This window comes from Sapajus apella, unplaced genomic scaffold (assembly GCF_009761245.1).
Source record: "Sapajus apella isolate SASKATOON/1434 unplaced genomic scaffold, GSC_monkey_1.0 scaffold30, whole genome shotgun sequence".
NCBI lineage: Eukaryota > Metazoa > Chordata > Mammalia > Primates > Cebidae > Sapajus > Sapajus apella.
Window position 1 is genome coordinate 11,571,174 of NW_022436970.1, and position 20,760 is coordinate 11,591,933.

Genomic DNA, 20,760 nt, shown 5'->3' on the forward strand with positions numbered 1-20,760 from the left:
ACACACACACACACACACACACACACACACACACACACACACACACACACAAATAAAACCTGTTTCTTGCACTATAAAGCTGCTACTGAATTTACTCTAATGTTTTGGGTGTTTTTGTACTTGGACTTCGAGGTCCCAGTAATTGAAGTCCTGTAGCATTCCTTCCAGCTCTTTGCTCTTCTGACACAATTGGGATTAGTTAGATAAGCCCAGCTTCATAAACTTGGGTTTAATAAGTTGTTTGTAGAAACTGGCTCTTCATTGCATGGGAGTCAGTCTCTTTCAATGTTTCTGTGATGGTCAGCTTGACAGTCAGCTGTCACGCATCTTTTCACTTTTCTTCCCTGATCTCCCAAGTACTAAACTACAGTTGGCCACTTGTAACTGTGGCTATTCATGATTTTTTTCCAACAGAAAAATTCTTTCTTATTTTTGCAAGTGATAGCAAATGCTACTGAAGAAAAATATCCATTAAACTGTGGAGAAAAAAAAGTGATATCACTCTGTAACAAAAATGGATCCCCATCATCATCCATAATGATAGAACATAATTGTCATAGCAGCTCTAGAGATAATAATGTGCAGACTACAGTTGGCTAATTTATGATAGCAGATGTGTTCCTTTTTCAAACATGCATGAGCATAATAAAAAATGAATTACATTTCATAAGCTCGTACTATGTGCTAGACATCAGCCTAAGTGCTTTACAAGCATTATCTAATTTAATGCTCATAACACATTTCCTAGGCAAGTATTACCATGCCCACATTTTATATAAGAAAACTACAACTTAGAGGAAATACACAAAAAGTTATAGGGCGAATGGGCGTCAGATTGAGGATGCAAACACAGGGAAGGCTGACTCCCAAATGTTCTTTATAAGGTATTTTTCCAAATGTGTTTCCCCGTGTGAAATATCCCTGCATTTCTAGGAAATGCCTAAAGGACTGTGGGAATCACAGCCTGAGCATTGCCAAATTAGGTGCAAGAGTATCTTTGCTTTGTTTCACATAGCGAGTTTATTATTTCTTCGGTTAACTCTGAGTATCTATTTTACAGTATCTTCCAATTCCTTCCGATTTTTAGAAAACACATTTAGAAGAGGATATGTTCAATTTGAGGTTATATTAAAGTACAACCAAAATCTAAAACACAAATTGTCTTTATGCATAAACGATTCATTGTACTTAGGGAATTTTTTTTCCTGTATTAACTGAAAATAGAGGGAAATCATTCTCTTTCGCACGTTTAAAGGAAATGAATTTTGAGATACTTGTTTTGGGGAAAGAAAAGATTCATTTTAGTTAAACTTTTGCCTTTCTTGAGACCTGTAAAGAATCATCCCCTTTAAGCATATGATCTATCACAGCAAGTTTAATGATGCATATTTCTTGTTCTGTTGGAGAACTGAAACTAGAATCTAATCTCCATAGAAACATCAAACCCGAACAATGTTGCTACATCCCTGCCTCTTTTCCTGATTTAACCCCCACTTATATGTTTTCCTGAGTGAAATGAGTCAGGCTTCCCTTTTCTCTCTGGCATCCTCCATGATCAATTAGTCCACACATTCTGTTAATTTTGTTGGGCCTTAGATCAATTTGTTTCTGCCTCTTATAGTTGCACCTAATTTTTGTCCAGGGTCCTTTTTTTTCCTCCTGAATTGTGGCAACTCTGCCATTCTCTATCAGAACTAATCCATCAGTATTGCAGAGTAAGCTTTTAAAAAGTAAATGGGATTTTGATACACCTCTGCTTAAAATCATATTTTCATGAAACCCCACGGTCCACAGATTAAAATCAGACTCTCTAGGACCAGACAGCTCTCATCTCTTATTTTTCTCTACTCACTTGGTTTACTTTAGTCAAATTGCATCAGTTGCTTTTTCTAAGACTCATTTTGCTTTGTCTTTCTGCTTGAAATATCTCTTCCCAGGATATAAAAGTGGCTCACTGTTTTGTTTTGTTTTGTTTGTATTCAAGACTCAATTCTTTGGCTTCGGAGTCCAGGTTGGGTGCTGTTCCTAAGGACTCTGTAACACCTTGTGTCTAGCAGTCTTCCAGCTTCTGATATGGCTGACTTGTCTGCTTCATTGGTTTGTCTCCTTGTTCATCTCATTCAGTAGACTGCTTTTGTAGGCAGGGACTGAGCATTATTTTATCATTATATGTATCAGCTAATCAAATGCTGATCTGACACATACAGAACATTCTACACATGCATGCTGAATGAAACATGAATGACTTGAATGTGCTCAATTGTGGAAAATAATATTTTATTTGACTTTTTTTTTATTACCCATAGGAGTATCTCCATTAGACACTGTTTTTTCTATTTCCCAAGACTCTATATTTTTAGGACATTTTTAAGAGATTCTATCTATTTAACTTTTCAGGAAAATGGATGTGTCACAGATTAAAAGGATTTAAGTGATGTTTTCAGGTTAATAGTCATGGAACTATATAAGAGCTTAAGAAAAAAATTAGAATATATGACTAAAGGTAGATAGAGAAAATATCGCATAGAGATGTCAGAGATAGTTTACCTATCAGTTTAAAATTCAGCTAAATGTTAACAGTTGATATCTCAGTCACTCACCAGGATCATACCAATTATGAATCTTTAGTTATCCTTTGCAAAAATAAAAGTAATAGAGTAGGTCCATAAGCGCAAGTTAAAATTTTAGCTTTGCTTTACTGGGCATCTGCATATGCTTCAGATTCCATAGCACGTAAATCCAGACAAAAATGACAAGTTGATTTCCACTCACCCTTCAGATCTTGGCTTAAATGTCACTTCTGATGACATCCTTTTCTGATCACAACCAGACGGTGCTGGTACTCCTGCGTTTTTCCTGTCACTTTCCTTTTTAAAACATACATTATTTTACATCTGTGCTTGAAACATTTCAGAAGCATCAGATGCACTTACATGAAATCTGAATGTTTCTCATGGTCCACAAAGCAAGGCATGTTCAGCCACCTGCTTACATCTCTCAGGTATCAGGCTGTCTGATCCTTCCCTCACCCTGTAGAAGGACCCACGGTACCTTTCTTCCCATTATTTTCAAGTGATGCTACCCTCCTCCTGAAACATTCTTGCTGCACTCCTTCACCTGTCAAGTTTAGGTTGTCTTATGCCTCAGCTTCAGCGTTATTTCCTCAGGAGAACTGTCCTAAGCACCACTATTCTCCATCACAGTATTTATTTCCTTTGTAGTACTTATCACAACTTGTAACTATATATGCTTGTTTGCTTTGCTCAAATATAAAAGCTTTTGAGTGTAGTGATCTTTAAGTCTGTCTTCTTAACCAGTATATTATTGGGGCCTATCATAGACACATATAGACATAATATTGTTAATCTGTACATATTATCTATTACACTCTATTTTAAACTTTGCAACCTTTTCCACATATTTTAATCCCCTCAAGAATAGAACCAGTATCCTCTATAATTCATGATTCTACATCAGTTAGATGGAATAGTTATCAGATAAATGAACTAAATTAACAGGGTGTCATCAAAATCACAAGTGAGAGCATGGTAAAGTTTACATTTTATCTGTGGATGAGGTACAGGACTCAAATTTTAGCAGGAATCAAAATATTTGCAACTCAATTGTATGAATTTATTGTAGAAATTCTAAAGTGTTATGCCTTATTATTGAATAAACACAGATATCTCCTTACTGTGGGTAGCACTACTTAAGCCCATTACAAATAGACATTCACATAATCTTCATAAAGTTACTATGAGATACTTTCTAAAAGTAAGACTGTTATTTTCATTTTGAAGAGCAGCAAACTTGGGCAAGGAGAAATAAAAGATCTCACCTACCTCATACATCCAGGGAATGGAATAACAGGGATTCAAAGCAGATGAGGCCCTTAAATAGGCAGGAGCCATGGGCTGAGGGACAGGACTTGAGCCATATTCTTGTTCATTGTAACTCAGTTACAAGGAGTAAGAAGAATTGACTGAGTGGAGCATACAGTGATGGAGAGTTGAAGCAAAGAGGAAATGAAGAAGCTAGAGTCAAAGCTGACTTGGAGTTTCAGGTTTCGGAATTCTCTTACTTGAAAAAAGAGCACAAGATAGGAAACAAATTAAAGGAACGTTAATGAAATTAAACCTAACAGTTCAGGATGTTGTAAGAGTGAAAGCCACTGGGCAGAAAGTTATCAGTAAAGGAAGTGGTTATAACAAACCATAACAATGATAATTACCATTTTGGACATTTATTATATTCTAACAAGTTTATATGTTTTTATCATCAAAAATAGGAATAATCATTTTAAAATAAGCTCTGGTTATCCAGAGAATAGATGAGAGATTTAGATGACAGAGATATCAGCTCTTGCCATACCAGAGATGGCTGAACCTGAGGTTTCACTGGGCTTGCCTAGGAAGAGTGTGGGGTGAAAAGCCGAAGAAGCCAAGTACAGAACTTGAGGAAGATTTACTGTAAGTACTCTTAGAAAAGAGTAGCTATTTAAAAACATGGCTTGAAAGAAGAGAGCAAACTTTTTTTTTCTTTTAAACTGGCTGCAAGCAGCTGCGATGTTTACTGTTAGGTAAGTTCAAGATAGCTGACCCACGAAGTTCTGTGTTCAATAGAACAGGAATGCTGTGTAGGAAAAAAAAAAAAAAAAAAGACCACAAAGTAATCATTGGGTTTAGCAAAATATGAGTCATTTGTAGCCTTGGTCCCTGGAAATAATGAGGAAAACTCAAATTATTCTGGGTTGAGAGCAATCAGGATACAAGAAAGTAGAAATGTGGAGTAGGCTAACTTTACATAAAATACAAATTAATATTTTTGAGGGTATATGAAGATAAGTTGTGGGTTGCAAAATTTCAGGAAACTGTTTCTGCTTAATGTCCTCCCTTTTGAGCGCTGATGGAATAGTGTGCCCGGAGACAGTGGAGAAGTTTCAAGACAACCCTGAAAAGAGTGAGGATAGCATGTTTCATCATCATGGTTATTTCTGATCTATCCGAAGCCAACAAAATTCAAGCTCCGTTAAATATTAAAAGAAAATTAAGCTGGGTGCAGTGACTTATGACTATAATCCCAGCAGTTTGGGAGGACGAGGCCAGAGGATCACTTGAAGCCAGAGTTTGAGACCAGCCTGGACAACAAGCGAGACCTCTTTCTCTGCAAAAAACAAACAATTAGCTAGGCATGGTGGTATGTACCCAGAGTCCCAGCTGCTCAGGAAGCTGAGGCAGGAGAATTGCTTGAGCCTAGTAGTTTGAGGCTGCAGTGAACCATGATCAGTCCAGTCTGGGTGACAGTGTAAGAACCTGTCTCTAGAATAATTAAAAATAGCCAGGTGCAGTGGCTCACACCTGTAATCCCAGTACTTTTGGAGGCTGAGGCTGGCAGATCACCTGAGGTTTGGAGTTCTCTACCAGCCTGATGAACATGGAGAAACCCTGTGTCTATTTAAAATACGAAAGATTAGCCAGTCGTGTTGGTGCATACCTGTAATCTTAGCTACTCGGGAGGCTGAGGCAGGAGAATTGCTTGAACCTGAGAGGCAGAGGTTGAGGTGAACCAAGATCTCAGCATTGCACTCCAGCCTGGACAACAAGAGTGACTGTTTTAAAATAAATAAATAAACAAAAATGTAAAAAAATGTAAAAAACTGAATTAAACAATTTTCTAAATTAAACAGAAAGGAAAAAAGAATATTAAAACTTAATTAGTCCCCGGTAGAAAAAATCAGACAGATTTTTAATAAACTTTATGTAAATCTACAGGATCAAAAAATGGCAAGGCATTAAACAATAGACAGTTATTGAAAGGTTAAGTTCTACTTGCATATCGATGTGGATGATTGTTTAAAATAAATTATTGAAATTGTATACAGATTGTGCTAGCAGATTTTTTTATTCTGATTAGGTTATTTTTTCAAGTATACCTTATAGGGACACTAATAATTACAGTGATTGTAACTGTTCTATTGTTCAATATGCCATTTGACAATAAATACGAGAATACTTTAAGACCATATGCGGTTAGGATTATTCTAGTATTTGAGCCTTTTGTTTAGATCAGTTGTCATAAATAAATTTATTGTGACGCATCAGTGTGAAACATATGTAATTTCAAATTTTCACCTAGCTTTTTTTAGAAAAAGTATATAGAAACGATTGAAATAAATGCTAATAATATATTTTGAGCATACTATCCCCAAACTATTAACACTATTATCATTTTAATATGTAATCCATGAAGATTATTGAGACAATATTTTATTTTTAAAAAACAAAACTTAAGTCTTCAACATGTTTATTTTACACTTAGAGCACACCTCAGTGAAGAATGGCCACATTCCAAGTGCTCAATAGCCACATGTGGCTAGTGGCAACTGTGGTAGACAATGAAAATTTAGACAACTATTTTATAGCTAATTAGAAATTATGATTGTTCCTAAGAGACCGTATAGCTAATGCTGTTTTTTGGTAAAGGCTTACTCATCTCTCATGTCACCTCTCAAATGTCATCTCTTATGTTAGACTTTCTCTGAGCATCCTGAGCAGAAATAATCACTTTTCCATACATATTTTCCTAGCATATTTTTGTTGTTGTTGTTGATTTCCAACTTCTATTTCAAGTTCAGGAGTACATATGCATGACGTACAGGATTGTTACATAGGTAAACATGTGCCATGGTAATTAGCTGCATAGATCATCCCATCACCTAGGTGTTAAGCACAGCATTCATTAGCTAATCTTCATGATACTCTCCCTCCTTCCACCCCGACCCTCTGATAGACCCCAGTGTGTGGTGTTCCCCCCATGTGGCCAAGCGTTCTCATCATTCAGCTCTCACTTTTAAGTGAGAACGTGCAATATTTGATTTTCTGTTCCTGCACAAGTTTGCTGAGAATAATGGCTTCCAGTTGCATCCATGTCCCTGCAAAGAACATGACCTCATTTCATTTTTTTCTTTTTTAAATTGTACTTTACGTTCATGTGCAGATCTTGCAGGATTGTTGCATAGGTACACACATGCCATGGTGGTTTGTTGTCTCCATCCCCCGTCACCTACATCAGGCATTTCTCCCAATATTATCCCTCCCCAACCTCCCAACCCCCCTGCTGCCCCTTCCCTAGCCCCCAGTCTCCCAACAGACCCCAGTGTGTGATGTGACCCTCTCTGTGTCCATGTGTTCTCATTGTTCAACACCCACCTATGAGTGAGAACATGTGGTGATTCGTCTTCTGTTCTTGTTTCAGTTTGCTGAGAATGATGGTTTTCCAGATTTATCCATATCCCTACAAAGGACATGAACTCATCCTTTTCTATGGCTGCATAGCATTCAATGGTGTATATGTGCCACATTTTCTTTGTCCAGTCTATCACTAATGAACACTGTGGTTGGTTCCGGGTCTTTGCTATTGTAAACAGTGCCACAATGAACATATGTGTGCATGTGTCTTTATAACAGAAAGATTTATAATCCTTTGGGTATATACCCAGTAATGGGATTGCTGGGTCAAATGGAATTTCTATTTCTAGATCCTTGAGGAATCGCCACACTGTCTTCCACAATGGTTGAACTAATTTACACTCCGACCAACAGTGCAAAAGTGTTCCTATTTCTCCACATCCTCTCCAGCATCTGTTGTCTCCAGATTTTTTTTAATGATTGCCATTCTAACTGGCATGAGATGGTATCTCAATGTGGTTTTGATTTGCATTTCTCTAATGTCCCGTGATGATGAGCATTTTTGCTATGTTTGTTGGCTTCATAAATGTCTTCTTTTGAACAGTGTCTGTTTATATCTTTTGGCCACTTTTGAATGAGGTTGTTTGTTTTTTTCTTGTAAATATGCTTTAGTTCTTTGTAGATTCTGGGTATTAGCTCTTTTTCAGATGGGCAGATTGCAAAAAATTTTCCCATTCCATTGGTTGCCTGTTTACTCTGATGATTGTTTCTTTTGCTGTGCAGAAACTCTTAAGTTTAATTAGATCCCATTTGTCTATTTTGGCTTTTGTGGTCATTGTTTTTTGTGTTTTAGTCCTGAATTCCTTGCCTATGCCTATGTCCTGAATGGTTTTGCCTAGAATAGATGCAATAAAAAATGATAAAAATGATACACCTCCGATTCCACAGAAATACAAACTACCATCAGAGATTACTGCAAACAAATCTATGCACATAAACCAGTAAACCTGGAAAAAATGGATAAATTCCTGGACACTTACACCCTCCCAAGACTAAACCAGGAAGAAGTTGAATCCCTGAATAGACCAATAACAAGGTGTGAAGTTGAGGCAGCAATTAATAGCCTACCAACCAAAAAAGTCCAGGTCCAGACGGGTTTACAGCCGAATTCTACCACATGTACAAAGAGGGGCTGGTACCATTCCTACTGAAATTATTCCAAATGTTACAAAAAGAGGGAATCCTCCCTAACTCATTTTATGAGACCAACATCTTCCTAGCATATTTTATGTTCCTATATATTTAATTTATTCTATAATATTTAACTGTTTATTTTTTATTCAAAATGTTGGACTTGCTGATGGCCAAGTCCAACAAGTCTACGTATTTCTAGTCACATTCCCTTGCCTATCATTTATTAATTTATTTAACAAATATTTATTGAGCACATACTATCATGTATTATTCTTTGTGCTTAGGGTAAATCTGTAGAAAACAAAGTCACTGTCCTTCATATGGCTTAGCAAATCAGTATTACAGTTTTAGGAAATCAGTATTCATTAAAAAATATTATTGAATTAAATGAAATGTGGGCCTTCAACCTGTAGTATTAGCCACTAAACAATGAATTAAACTGAAGAAAGCTCCAACTGTACCTCACCTCTTTCTTTGCCTTCTTAGCCACATTGGCCTCAAGTATCCGCTCACTGTCATCAGTGTACCAAGCATGTTCTTCCACACCACATCTCCTTCCCATCCCTGCACTCAGCCTCCAGCTATCCTCGGTTAAGTCTTTCTCATCTGCATCTATTTCCCCTAGTATATTTCTTTATAAGATCATGCTTACCTGCTTTGGAATAATTATTACAATTCTACTTTTACAGTTATTTATTTTAATGTTTTGGTCAATATCTATTGGTCCCACTAAATCATAAGGTCCACGAGTAAATGTTTTATGTCTGCTTCCATTTGCAACATTACACTACCATACTTAGTGCATCTAGTAAATGGTTAACATATATTTGTTAAGGAGATATGTAAATTCCTGAACAACCAGAACAATGTAAGTGTCACACATGGCTAGATTTCAGCTCGAGCTAAAACTTTTCTTCTGTCTCTACTCAGAAGTAGAGGCCATATGACAGAAAAGATAAATGATAAAAGACAAATGATAAAATATTATAGAATGATAAAATATATGATCTTATGCTGACTTAAGCAGAGTATTCTTTTTAATACAGTGATTAACACCGTAGTCTCTTAAAAACAGTTAATACTTGTTCTAAATAAACATTAAAACCTATTTTTTATATGTGCTTATGTGGTTAGAAGTTAACATTCTATCAGGTCATTCAAATGTTAAATTATCTAACCTTCCAAAATACCACGTTTCTCTTTGCCTTGAACAAGAGTGGGAAATAAGGCAAACTCCATCAGACATTAATATCCTTGATGTATATTGTACTTATGGGCTGTTATACCCATGAATACTTTAGAGTTTTACTTTGATTGAAGACTTGAGAATCAAAAGCCAAGTTTATCAGTAGCATGAAATACATTTACAATAGAATATAAGAAATAATTGATATATACTATATATAGGTATATATTTATGACAAAATTTATTGTAATTAAGTGAAAGAAGAATTTTGAAATGTTTGCCTACTTGGACACTGATAAATTAAAAGAGCATCTAATTATGATATAACTTATTTATACCTTTACTGACTCTCATACTTATTCATTTCTTACACCCTTTTGTTTTCAGGTGGACATTCCTCTCCCTTAATTTTTCTGTTCAACATGTGTAACAGATGTCTTATTTCTACCTGCCTCCACCTGTGCATCCCATCACTATTCTCTCTCAGCATCCCTCTTTACTCCCTGCTTTACTTTGTTTTCTCACTAAGAATTCCTATTGGGTTCCCCTTTCTTTCTACTACAATTACTTTCATTTTGGGGGAACTAAAGTTGTATATAAATCTAAAATAGTTGTTTATTCATCCATGTGTTTTAAAAACTGTCTTTCCTTGAGCAAGCAATTGCCTTTTGAGCTTTCATACTTGTCACCCTTAGGCTTTGTTTTTTAATTACCTTCTATGAAAGTACTAAGCGTACAGTGTTACAGACAGTATGAGGGCTCTGAAGACAGACTGAGGTGGAGTATGCCTCACCACTCACCAGTGCATTTAATTACATCTAGACAGATTATTTTATGTGTTTAAGACAACCATCAAATGGGAAAACACCTACCCTAGAGAATTGTTGTGGATGTTAAATAATATGTCCTGTGTGCAGACCTTCATTTCTCACCCTACCACCTTTTCTATTTCCCATTTAATCTTTGGTACATATGCCTAGCCATATATGGTACACTTTCTACTTTGTTTGTTTCATTTTAAAAAAAAACCTGCTCTGTTGCATATTGATAAGTAACTGGGATTCTGTTAACTCTACTTATGTTATTTTCAATGTTCTTTATCTCTTCAGTCCACACTGTGAAGATTGATGTCGACTATTGTTACTGTATATTGCTAATTTCAGTTAGTTTAAAAGTTACTCGTTCCAAAGTCACACAGCTCCTATGTAAGAAGGTTGGGCAAGGCCTTCCTGACACCAAAGCTGCAGCTCCTGTTGTAGCATTCTGGCATGTACCTTGAGAAATACAAGGGATTAGAGTGGTGAAAGTGTTAATTCTCAGTAGACAAGAAAGGACAATGCACTTAACAGGGAAGGAAGTTGAATACCACACCTTATGGGAACATAGAGATATTCACACAATAACTTTTGAACATAGGTTGATGCAAAAGTAATTGTGATTTTTGCAGTTACTTTAATTGCAAAAACCACAGTTACTTTTGCATCAACCTAATACATATCTGCCCCTTTGGTGAAGCTGGTTGAAAGCATCCAAATGAATTAAACAGGAGCACAAAGAAAGAGAGCATGAGAAGGTGGCCAGAAAAGCTCCGAAGTGTATCCGTCTATGAACTGTAGGTGGTCCATAAAGTGCAAAGCTTATGAGAGGATCAGTAGGGTAGAGTCCAGTGGGAAAGAAAAGGAAAAATGCCACAAAAACAATTGGTTTCACAACTATTTCCACAGATCACCAGTACAGTTTCTTCACTGGTGGCATTCCTGTTGGTATTGTTAAAGCAGATAGCCGACAGATATTTAAGAAAGCAGGTATTTTCATTAAAGATAAATTTATTTTATTTAAAACTAGATAAGGCTTAGCTTTTGGGTTCTTGAAAGTAGAGTGAGGTGGAGGATGGAGTATGCCTCACCCCTAGTTACTGCAGTTAAGTTCACTGCAGTTAAGGACCTTGACCTGTCCTTTTTGGTTTTATATATTTACTTTCAAAAGTATTTCTAATGCCAAAGTAAAAAGTTCACCAGATACTTTAAATAAAAATATTTTATATCCCCTTTTAAAAATATGATGACAATAATGTACCTTAAATGATAATCTATGTATATCTTGGGCTCTTTATGCTTTCCAGAAAAAAATCTTAAGGTGATCCAATATAAATTGTTAAAAGGTATTTATAGACAAATAAAGATAATTCACTACTCTACGTATTTTTAAATTCCAAAATTCAAGAATACCCTTTTCACTTCATTGCAGTTTAATTAAAGTGGCCATGAAATCAAATGTATTCCCAATTCAAGGAACATGTGGTCACTCAGAGGCCAGGTCAGTTTCCTTATTTGTGTATACTAGTGAAAAAATGCACAGAATATATTGTTGGTTTAAGTCCCTGAAATAGCCAGGGTAATTGTTCTTATTTGCTTTACAGTGCAACCTCAGGCTTTAAGATTTATTAGTTTTGATATAGGAAGATAAATTCCTAACATTAAAAGGGTGATTCATTTCTTAAATTTATTTTTGACAGATACTGAAAATCTCACAGCTTGTATTCTTTCTGTAGGTAGAATGGATAAAGACCAAGTTCAGTATTTTATACATGAAAGTGGGACTCAATTTATTATAGAGAAGCTTTTAATCTTTGTAAATGGCCTGACATGCTGGATTTTATTTAACAGTTGACTTTCATAGAGAAGGAGCAGGCATTTCTTCAAAGAACCTGACCGAATGCTGTAATCCATTTCTTTCTGAAATTGCAGTTGTTAAATTAGACACAAAATATTTATGAATGTCAAGTTGCCTTTCCAGCAATTAACGAGTTCAAAAAAAAAATCCCTTTGTGTTTTCTGGCTTTGAAATGATTATATTTATTATGAATTGGCCCTTCAGTTCCTTCTATCAAATACTTTGGAGGTTACGTTAAAGAGGGAGACATCAGTTCTGAACAGGTGTGGAAAAGGGTTCCTTGATGTATAAAAGTGTTCTATTTTAAAGCAATTTTAGCAATTTTAGCACATCTACTGCTGTGAATCCTCGTGGAAGTAGGTGGCCAATTCATTTCTCTTTAAAGGAAAGAAAACTCAGCATCCTAGGCCTAATTTTAACATGACGTGGGTCAGTGGGTGAATTTACTGAAACTTTCTCTTCCTGTCTCATTGTTTCAGTGTTGATCCTCCTGATTGTCACTATGAGAAGACGGAAAAAAGAGCCCCTTATTTTTGACGAAGAAAGAGACATCAGAGAAAACATTGTAAGATATGATGATGAGGGCGGGGGAGAGGAGGACACGGAAGCATTTGACATGGCTGCACTGAGAAACCTCAACGTCATCCGAGACACCAAGACCCGGAGGGATGTGACTCCAGAAATTCAGTTCCTGAGTCGACCAGCTTTTAAAAGCATCCCAGATAATGTCATCTTTAGGGAATTTATTTGGGAAAGACTAAAAGAAGCTGATGTTGATCCTGGTGCTCCTCCTTATGACTCTCTGCAGACATATGCCTTTGAAGGAAATGGCTCAGTTGCTGAATCACTCAGCTCTTTAGATTCTATCAGCTCAAACTCTGATCAGAACTATGACTACCTTAGTGACTGGGGACCTCGCTTTAAACGACTTGCGGACATGTATGGGACTGGCCAGGAGAGTTTGTACTCATAGCCTTGGAACCTTAATTTGAAATGTACTGAAGAAAAAGTAGCAGAAAAAAAAAACAACAAAAAACAGCAACAACAACAGCAGCAACACTACATACAGAAAACAAGAACTCCACTTGCTGGAGAAAGATGGTTGTAAATACTTCTCCATTTTTAATTGTTTAGGTTTCTGCCTTGGTGAGGCATATCTTCATTAGACTTCTCTAAGGGACTGCACTGACCACAGACTCTGAGCATTTGAAGGCTTTTTGATAAAAAGAAATGCTCAGTGGTTTGTGAATAGATAGCAACTCTCATATACCTGCAAAGGCACCAAACCTCTATGAGAAAGTAGTGCCCTGTGTCGTCAGTGAGTCAAAGATGCCCTGTACATACCTTCATGGTACTGTCATTGAGAGGAATAGAACATGATGAGCTATTGAAACACCCTGGAACTCCTTGCATATCAAAACTTGGGACAAATTTAATTTACAGAGATGCTTATAGCTTACTATATTACAGAATCCAGCAGAATTCTATTGCTCTTGATTAGCAGAAATATTTTATTTAGCAATATGTAAATTCTCAGAAATTCCTTCCTAACTGAAAACCCTACCACAAAAGCTGATAAAATTTGGTTTAAGGCAACATAAACCATTGTTTATCCAATAAATTATGAAGTGTTCCAAATAAGAGAAAGGTAAATAATTTTTAAAGTTTGTGATTGTTTTGAGATGCTTGAGTAGGTATGATAAAAAAAAAAGTTGCTGTCTATTCATTGATTTTTATTATCTCTTCTGATTTGTACAGGAGAATATCTTTTCTTTTTCATTTGACACATGGTGTTGTATTTATTTCGGAGCTCCAATCTCCACTAAATTCAGGTCCATCATACTGCCTCATAGTATTAAACTCATCAGAACATGCTGATTTTTCTCCAGCCCAAGCTACATGAAGGAAATGAAGCATGGAAATGGAGAAATAATAGTAAAGCAATCGAGCCCTGTTGCAGTTCACATCTCAAAGAGGAGCACAGCTACAAGGACATATAAATTGTTCCTCTGAGCCATTAGAATGTCAAAACATTGGAATAAAATATTTGTATTTTGGAAAGACTTCAGAGAAAATTGAGATTTTCTTTGATGCAAGAATTTTTTGTCAAGGTCATGAGTTCCACGTGCTCCAAAGACTTTCAAGAATCCGTTTTCCAGCCTTTCTTGCTGCAAACATATTGAGTAAAATATTGATTTTTAAAAAATCTTAAATAATATAATGTTATAAAGATTAAAACCTGTGTTTAAATTCTGATGCAAACATGTCCCTCGAGAATTAACCAAACAATGTATAATTTCTATGTGGTTTAAATGTGCCAAAGGAAGGAGGGTAATTGCCAAGTCGTCATGTGTTTAAATTTAAGATGAGCTGCTTAGAGTATGATTTTCATTACCAAAATAATATTGCTACCTATTATTTTTCCTAGATTAATACTAGTCTAATGTGCATATATATTCAAGTAAGAATGGATTTATTTTTTCCTTTTTTTCTCCTTTTAAAAATAATTCATTGTTGGGTTCCTAATAACAGTCAACACTGTGTAGAGAATCATGTTCTAAAAGTGCTTTTTGAAAGACAGACAGTGGAATTAGAATATTAATATGTTGATTACACAAAAAAGAACTATGTAGGATTCTGTAAACTTGCAGCCCAACTTTAGAAATGAAGTATGTAAAAGTGGCCTTCAGCTTCATCAAAATAAATAATTCAATAAATTTGATTATCTGCAAACAGTCCTTTAATTTGAATAAAGTTTTATAGACATTGTTTTATGACTATATAGATATGCTTCTTGCTGTATGAATATGCATATATATTAGAACTATATATAACAGAGTGAAAGACACTGTTCATAACTTTTAGTTACACATGCAGGTTTTTCAAATTAAAACAAAAAACAGTGTACTTAAACCCAGTTCAATAAAATCAGAGCGTGATACAGAAATTATATATATGTTAAATCAACAAGGCTCTGAGAAAACAGTTTGTAATAACTCTCCTGTTGTCTGCAAGAAGATAAAATAGTTTAGTACATTTGGATTATGTTCTCCAAACTGCTGGTTGTTGCATATCAGTAAATGGAGGTGTGGATGTATTTTAGAAAAGGAATGCACACACATCATTCACTCTGTTTTCTCTCCTTTTAAAACGTTTGTATTTTCTCACTAATTTTTTGTTAAATGTTTGCCAGTGATAGATTGGAAAAAGGAAGGTTGATATTTAAATAATAATTTAAAATTCTTGCATATACCCAATTGCTATTTATGTGTGTATGATTATATCAATAGAGTATAAATTTGATTCAGTGGTATTTTTTAAAATTAAAAAAAAATTTCTTGATATGGCTGGAAGAAGAATGTTCCTAATATAGGGAGGATTTATATGAAGTATTCTAAGATTAATTGTAATAGTGGTGAATTTTTTACTGTTGTTTATTTTAGTTTTATTTTTTCTTCTGAAATCTAATGCTATATATCATAGTATGACAATACTTGAAATGTAGGCTTTGTTTTAAAACAGACATTGAAGAGTTAATTGACAAAATCAATCTTAAATCTAGTTGGAAGAGTCTCCAAAAATCATTTAAATAAATATATATTAAGTTGCTTAAATTTAGTATTATTCTGAAACCAACTAGAATGAGCTCACAACAACTAATTATGCACATCTCTTCCCAACTCCAGGTGCAGTGATATCATTTTGGTTGGTTGATGTCAGCCATAGTGGGATTATTTAGACCACAACAGTAATCAGCACACACTACCATTTTCTCTGGAGAACAAGTTGTTAAACATTTACTAGCACTCTACAGCTTAAATTATTTTATAAAAGGAAATTTCATAATTGTAAATATAGTATGAATTTATATGATTTAAAATAATGACATGAAAGGAATTTATGCTATATTTTACTACTAAATATAAATGCATGTGGTAGTGATTTCCCGATGTGAAATCCTTGGAGCTACTTGTAAACAGGGAGAGGATTCACTTCATTATGGAAAGCAATGGCTTAGTTTCAAGTAGAGATAATAGTTCAGGAAGCCAATACGCTTAAATATTTTCCATTTGTCCGTACAGGAGTACCAATAGAAACTCAGGGCGTGCCACGTTATGCCCATTTTGAACAGTTTAATTTATTCAAAAATTAGATGCATTTCACTTGTTACTGTCTATGTCAAGGAAATATAGCCAAGCCCTTCATCTGAATTGTCATCATTGCATACTTTAAAATCAGCATAAAAATATAAAAATCAAATCTTATCAAGAAAATGGACTTTTGGAGATTAAGCCTAAATTATCAATCTCAATTCACAAATTAGTCTGAGAAATATTCTAAGATCAGCTAGCTAAAGAACAAAATCAGGAAAGAGACATCAAGGAAAAATAGGGTAGCACTGTGGAGGCAATAAGTAGATTTTTCTATAAGCAGTCACCAGATCTGGGAACTGGCAAATAGCTTTCTTTGCCAGAAAGCTCTGCTGATGACTGCAAATGAAGTTAGTTGTCTACAAAATACATGCAGGAAGTAATAGTGGTTAAGTGATGGTAGCTGCCTTTTCACTCTGCCCTCTGAGAATGTTTTAAATTATTTATCTTCATGCACAATTACATTTACAACATTGGAAGATAAGCAGACATAGGCAATTATTTTCATGTCAACTGCATAGTTATACAATGTAGATGTGACATTTGTAATATGATCCACGTGCCCAAGAAATGCAAATGCAAATAGTGTTAGCATTTATATTGAAATATAAAATGTAAAGGAGCCTAAAACAAAGTAAGCTAAACATACTACAAGAGGCTAAATGATTTAAACATGTTAAAGTTTTTAAGCACTAGCTGTAAATATTAATCTTCAGATTTTCAATTTAACATGTATTGACTTACAAAATGTTCTAATAATAACCCTAATTATTTTCTAAGTCACCATTTAAAGGTTTATTTACAGTTGACCTGATCAAATTAAAATTGATGAAAGCCTCAACTATTTTTTTAACTCTTTCTGGTCAACTGCCTGAAGGCAGGTGAAATATGTATGACAACTAATAGATAAACTAATCTATTTTCTGTTAGTGTATTAATAATATATATTGTGTGAATGACGGTGTATGAAAGTTGGCAATGAAAGCTAATACAATTATGTTGGCTGGCTGGATATAATAAGGATCAAGAAAGGAATAATAGCATTTACATTTTAAATGTAGTTGATATTATTTTCGAAGAGTGGGATAAGCCCTTAAGAAAAATGGGAGGTGTTTAAGGCTGTGATTTGGCACACATAGTAAAGTATAATTCTATTGGTAATTTTTCAAGCAAATCAAGGCAGGCAGTGTGTATTCCATTCTGAGATTTTTTCATATTATGCTCACTTCTACTGTCTCAGAATTTAATTGAAAAGGATGTGTGCCTGTGTGTGTGGTTTTTTTTTTATGTGTGTGATTAGGAATGTTGAGAAATGTATCTGAAGCAATGTAAAAATAAGAGTCTCATAATGCCTGGTTAGTGCTGGTGTATTCTTGTCACTTGCCAAGTGACTGTTGGGCAATAAGACTAGAAAATATGGTACTCAATGAAAAAAGAAATATCTTATTTGCTATAACAATCTAATTTATATTAGGATAAGGATTTTGGTGACTAAGGAAAGAACGTTTAGTTGAATTATGTGTATAGTTGTCACAGGTTTTTGTGTAGATTTAATCTCATTGTTAACACAGAATATAGAATGTGCATAATTTGTTATGAAATGTTACTGGGCTTTGGTATCAGTGTGGTATACCAGAAGTTACTGCTGGTCTTCGGTTATAAAATCTAGGTCAGAAGCTCAGTTTCACCATATTTTTGCTGTGCCCTAGATGCCATTATAATTCTCTGAATTTTTATAGCTTCATGATTAAAATTGAGTTAATGACTATCCTGTTTCAGAGGCTTGTGAATGATTAAGTGAAAGACTGTGTAAATTGTAAAACACTATAAAAATATAAAGCTTTATTATGGGAAATTATGTAAAAAGTTGATTATTGTTATATGGTAAACAGAAAATTTCTGTTTGGAGAAATATACATTAAGGAAAAATACATGCAATTTGGTATTCTAAATTGGGAAAGAATATTCAAAGAGATAATTGTCATAACTAACTGAAGCTACTCAAATACAGTCATAAGATCTTAAAAGATTGAAGTTTAACTCAACCTAATTCAATCATTCATATGAATTACTGATATCCACATGTGCATAGGATTATAAATAAAAGAAGAAATTTTTCCCATTTATGATGCTGACTGAGTGGAAGATTAAGGCCTTTAGATAATGCCAGCCTCATTGCTGAACACAAACACTGGAATAGAGAAAATAAAAAGACAATAATGAGGATAAGTTAGGTGGCCTTCCAGACATCGAGAGTAGATAAAGAAAATGAAGTTCTAGAGAATGCAATATTTTCTTAAGTCACAGTGACATATGTGTAATTAATAATTTATACACTTGAAAAAATTAGAATGCAATGATATTGGCTTAACACGAAAATAATCCTGAATGCAATGTACTCTTGTTTTGATGACTCAAAATCACTTCTTATATCTCACAATAGCTCATCTTAACCTCTTATATTTGAAGAAACTCTAGGAAACAAAAAAGTAATATACAGTGGATACTACTTTTTGTCAGTGATGCCATATTCGTAAGATAAATGTTAATAAGCTCTGTTTGCAACTTTATTAGTTATCTGGTTATTATATGCTCATGTGAACAGACACTAGAAACAAATACATTAGTAACTATGTAACTAATGAAAATGTTGCAAAATACAGCATACTTTCATTCAAAAACTTAGACTTTTGCATTTTCATTTTATTAATGATTATAGTTATTAATGATTAATGCAAATGGTTTATTATAATGATTAGTTATAATCATTTTATTAATGATTATAACTATTAATGATTAATGTTAATGGTTTGTATTTTTATAAGCAGGAAAAAATATATGAATCACTACCCTACTGCTTCATATTCTATTTTTGTGAGTATAAACACTATGTTTTTGTATATTAAGATCTGGAATATGACCAATACTTTAAGACCAATCAACTTTTTAAAACCGTAGATACCTATATAGCAATTTCATTTTACATGCAGTAATTTTAAATACCCAAAAATAAAAGGAAAAATAACTACACATCTTATATATAATACATATTATGTATTTGTCTTTGAATTGTGTGTGTATGTATATATATTTGTAAAGAGAAAGTGCACACATATATACACACATGCAGGAACACACACAATTTGAGGTGAAATGTTGAAGTAAAGCAAATGGCTTTTAAATATTTTGGTTTTAGTTTTTAAGATGTGTATTAAATCCAACCTCTACAATTATATGAAAATACTGAAAAAAATGCACATTTATAAAGCTTCTCTTTACTACAGATTTCAGAATTTTTTTCTCAAATTTAGAGGAATGAACAGTTCACATAAGTAAAACACACAACATTATTTTCAATGAAACTGTAATTATTTATGTTTATGAGATTCCATTACAATTACATTAAAAAGAAATCCACTTTTGTAATGTTTTTGCTTATATAAGAGTAACTTGTATAAATATATAGATATAAAAGAGTCTTAAAAATGTTAATTCAATTGACCGCAGAATTGATCCTGAAAATCCAGTTCACTTAGCCTTGGAAATGAGACATGAAGCATAAAACCTGAGGTCAAGATGTATGTCAGAACCAGAGTAGATTATTTTCGTTCAACTGAAGTGCTATCTTTTAGGCAAATAGACTCCTACAATATTCAGTATTTGAGATGTTTAAAATAAATGTAAGAAATAGAGTACTGTTTCAGAATTAACAAGTGCAGAGCTGTATACAAAGTGTACTCTGAACTGGAATGAAGTGTAGGAAAACAAGCTGTGAGAATACGAGAGCTCAGTGTATTCTTGTGTTTTCTTGCGTGTTCTGCTGTTTTAAAAAATTTTTTTTTAATTGTCACAGAGTAAGGTATATAGAATAAAACAATTTCCACAATTCTTGGTACCTCAAAAGACTTGAGACACAGCAATGAATACTTCTGTTGTCATCATCGAAAGCTGTGATGGTGGTGCCAACCTGGTTTCCAACTTATACCTCCTGACAATTCGGTACAGAAAATGAGTATCATTGTAATTAAAATTTAAAATTTTCTTCTAAGTGACTGATTTTTTAATGTAAAATATTATAATAAATTTTGTATAGATATATAATTTTAAGTTCCAGAACATTCTAACATATACCTGATTTCAATTTTCTTATAAATCTGTGACTGACCCAAGCTAGGTATTGTTAGGTTTTTTTAAGGAGAAACTTTGATGCCTGAAATAACTGTAACTCATGCCAAAAAAACACATAAAGTAAATGTGAAGAAGAAAGAAGAAGAAGATAAGAAGAAGAGGAAAGAAGAAGAAGAAGAAGAAGAAGAAGAAGAAGAAGGAGAAGGAGAAGGAGAAGGAGAAGGAGAAGGAGAAGGAGAAG

The 20,760-nt window shown here is 34.2% G+C and overlaps 1 protein-coding gene across 2 annotated transcripts in view; it reads left to right on the plus strand.

Moving 5' to 3' along the window:
• CDH7 (cadherin 7) overlaps positions 1 to 18,156 on the plus strand; it is a 135,588-nt gene extending 117,432 nt beyond the window's left edge. For both annotated transcript variants that reach the window (XM_032293704.1, XM_032293705.1), the window contains exon 12: positions 12,720 to 18,156. In XM_032293704.1, coding sequence (XP_032149595.1) covers positions 12,720 to 13,213 — 494 coding nt within the window. In that variant the 3' untranslated portion in view covers positions 13,214 to 18,156. The remainder of the gene's footprint in view (positions 1 to 12,719) is intronic.
• The last annotated feature ends 2,604 nt before the right edge of the window (positions 18,157 to 20,760 follow it).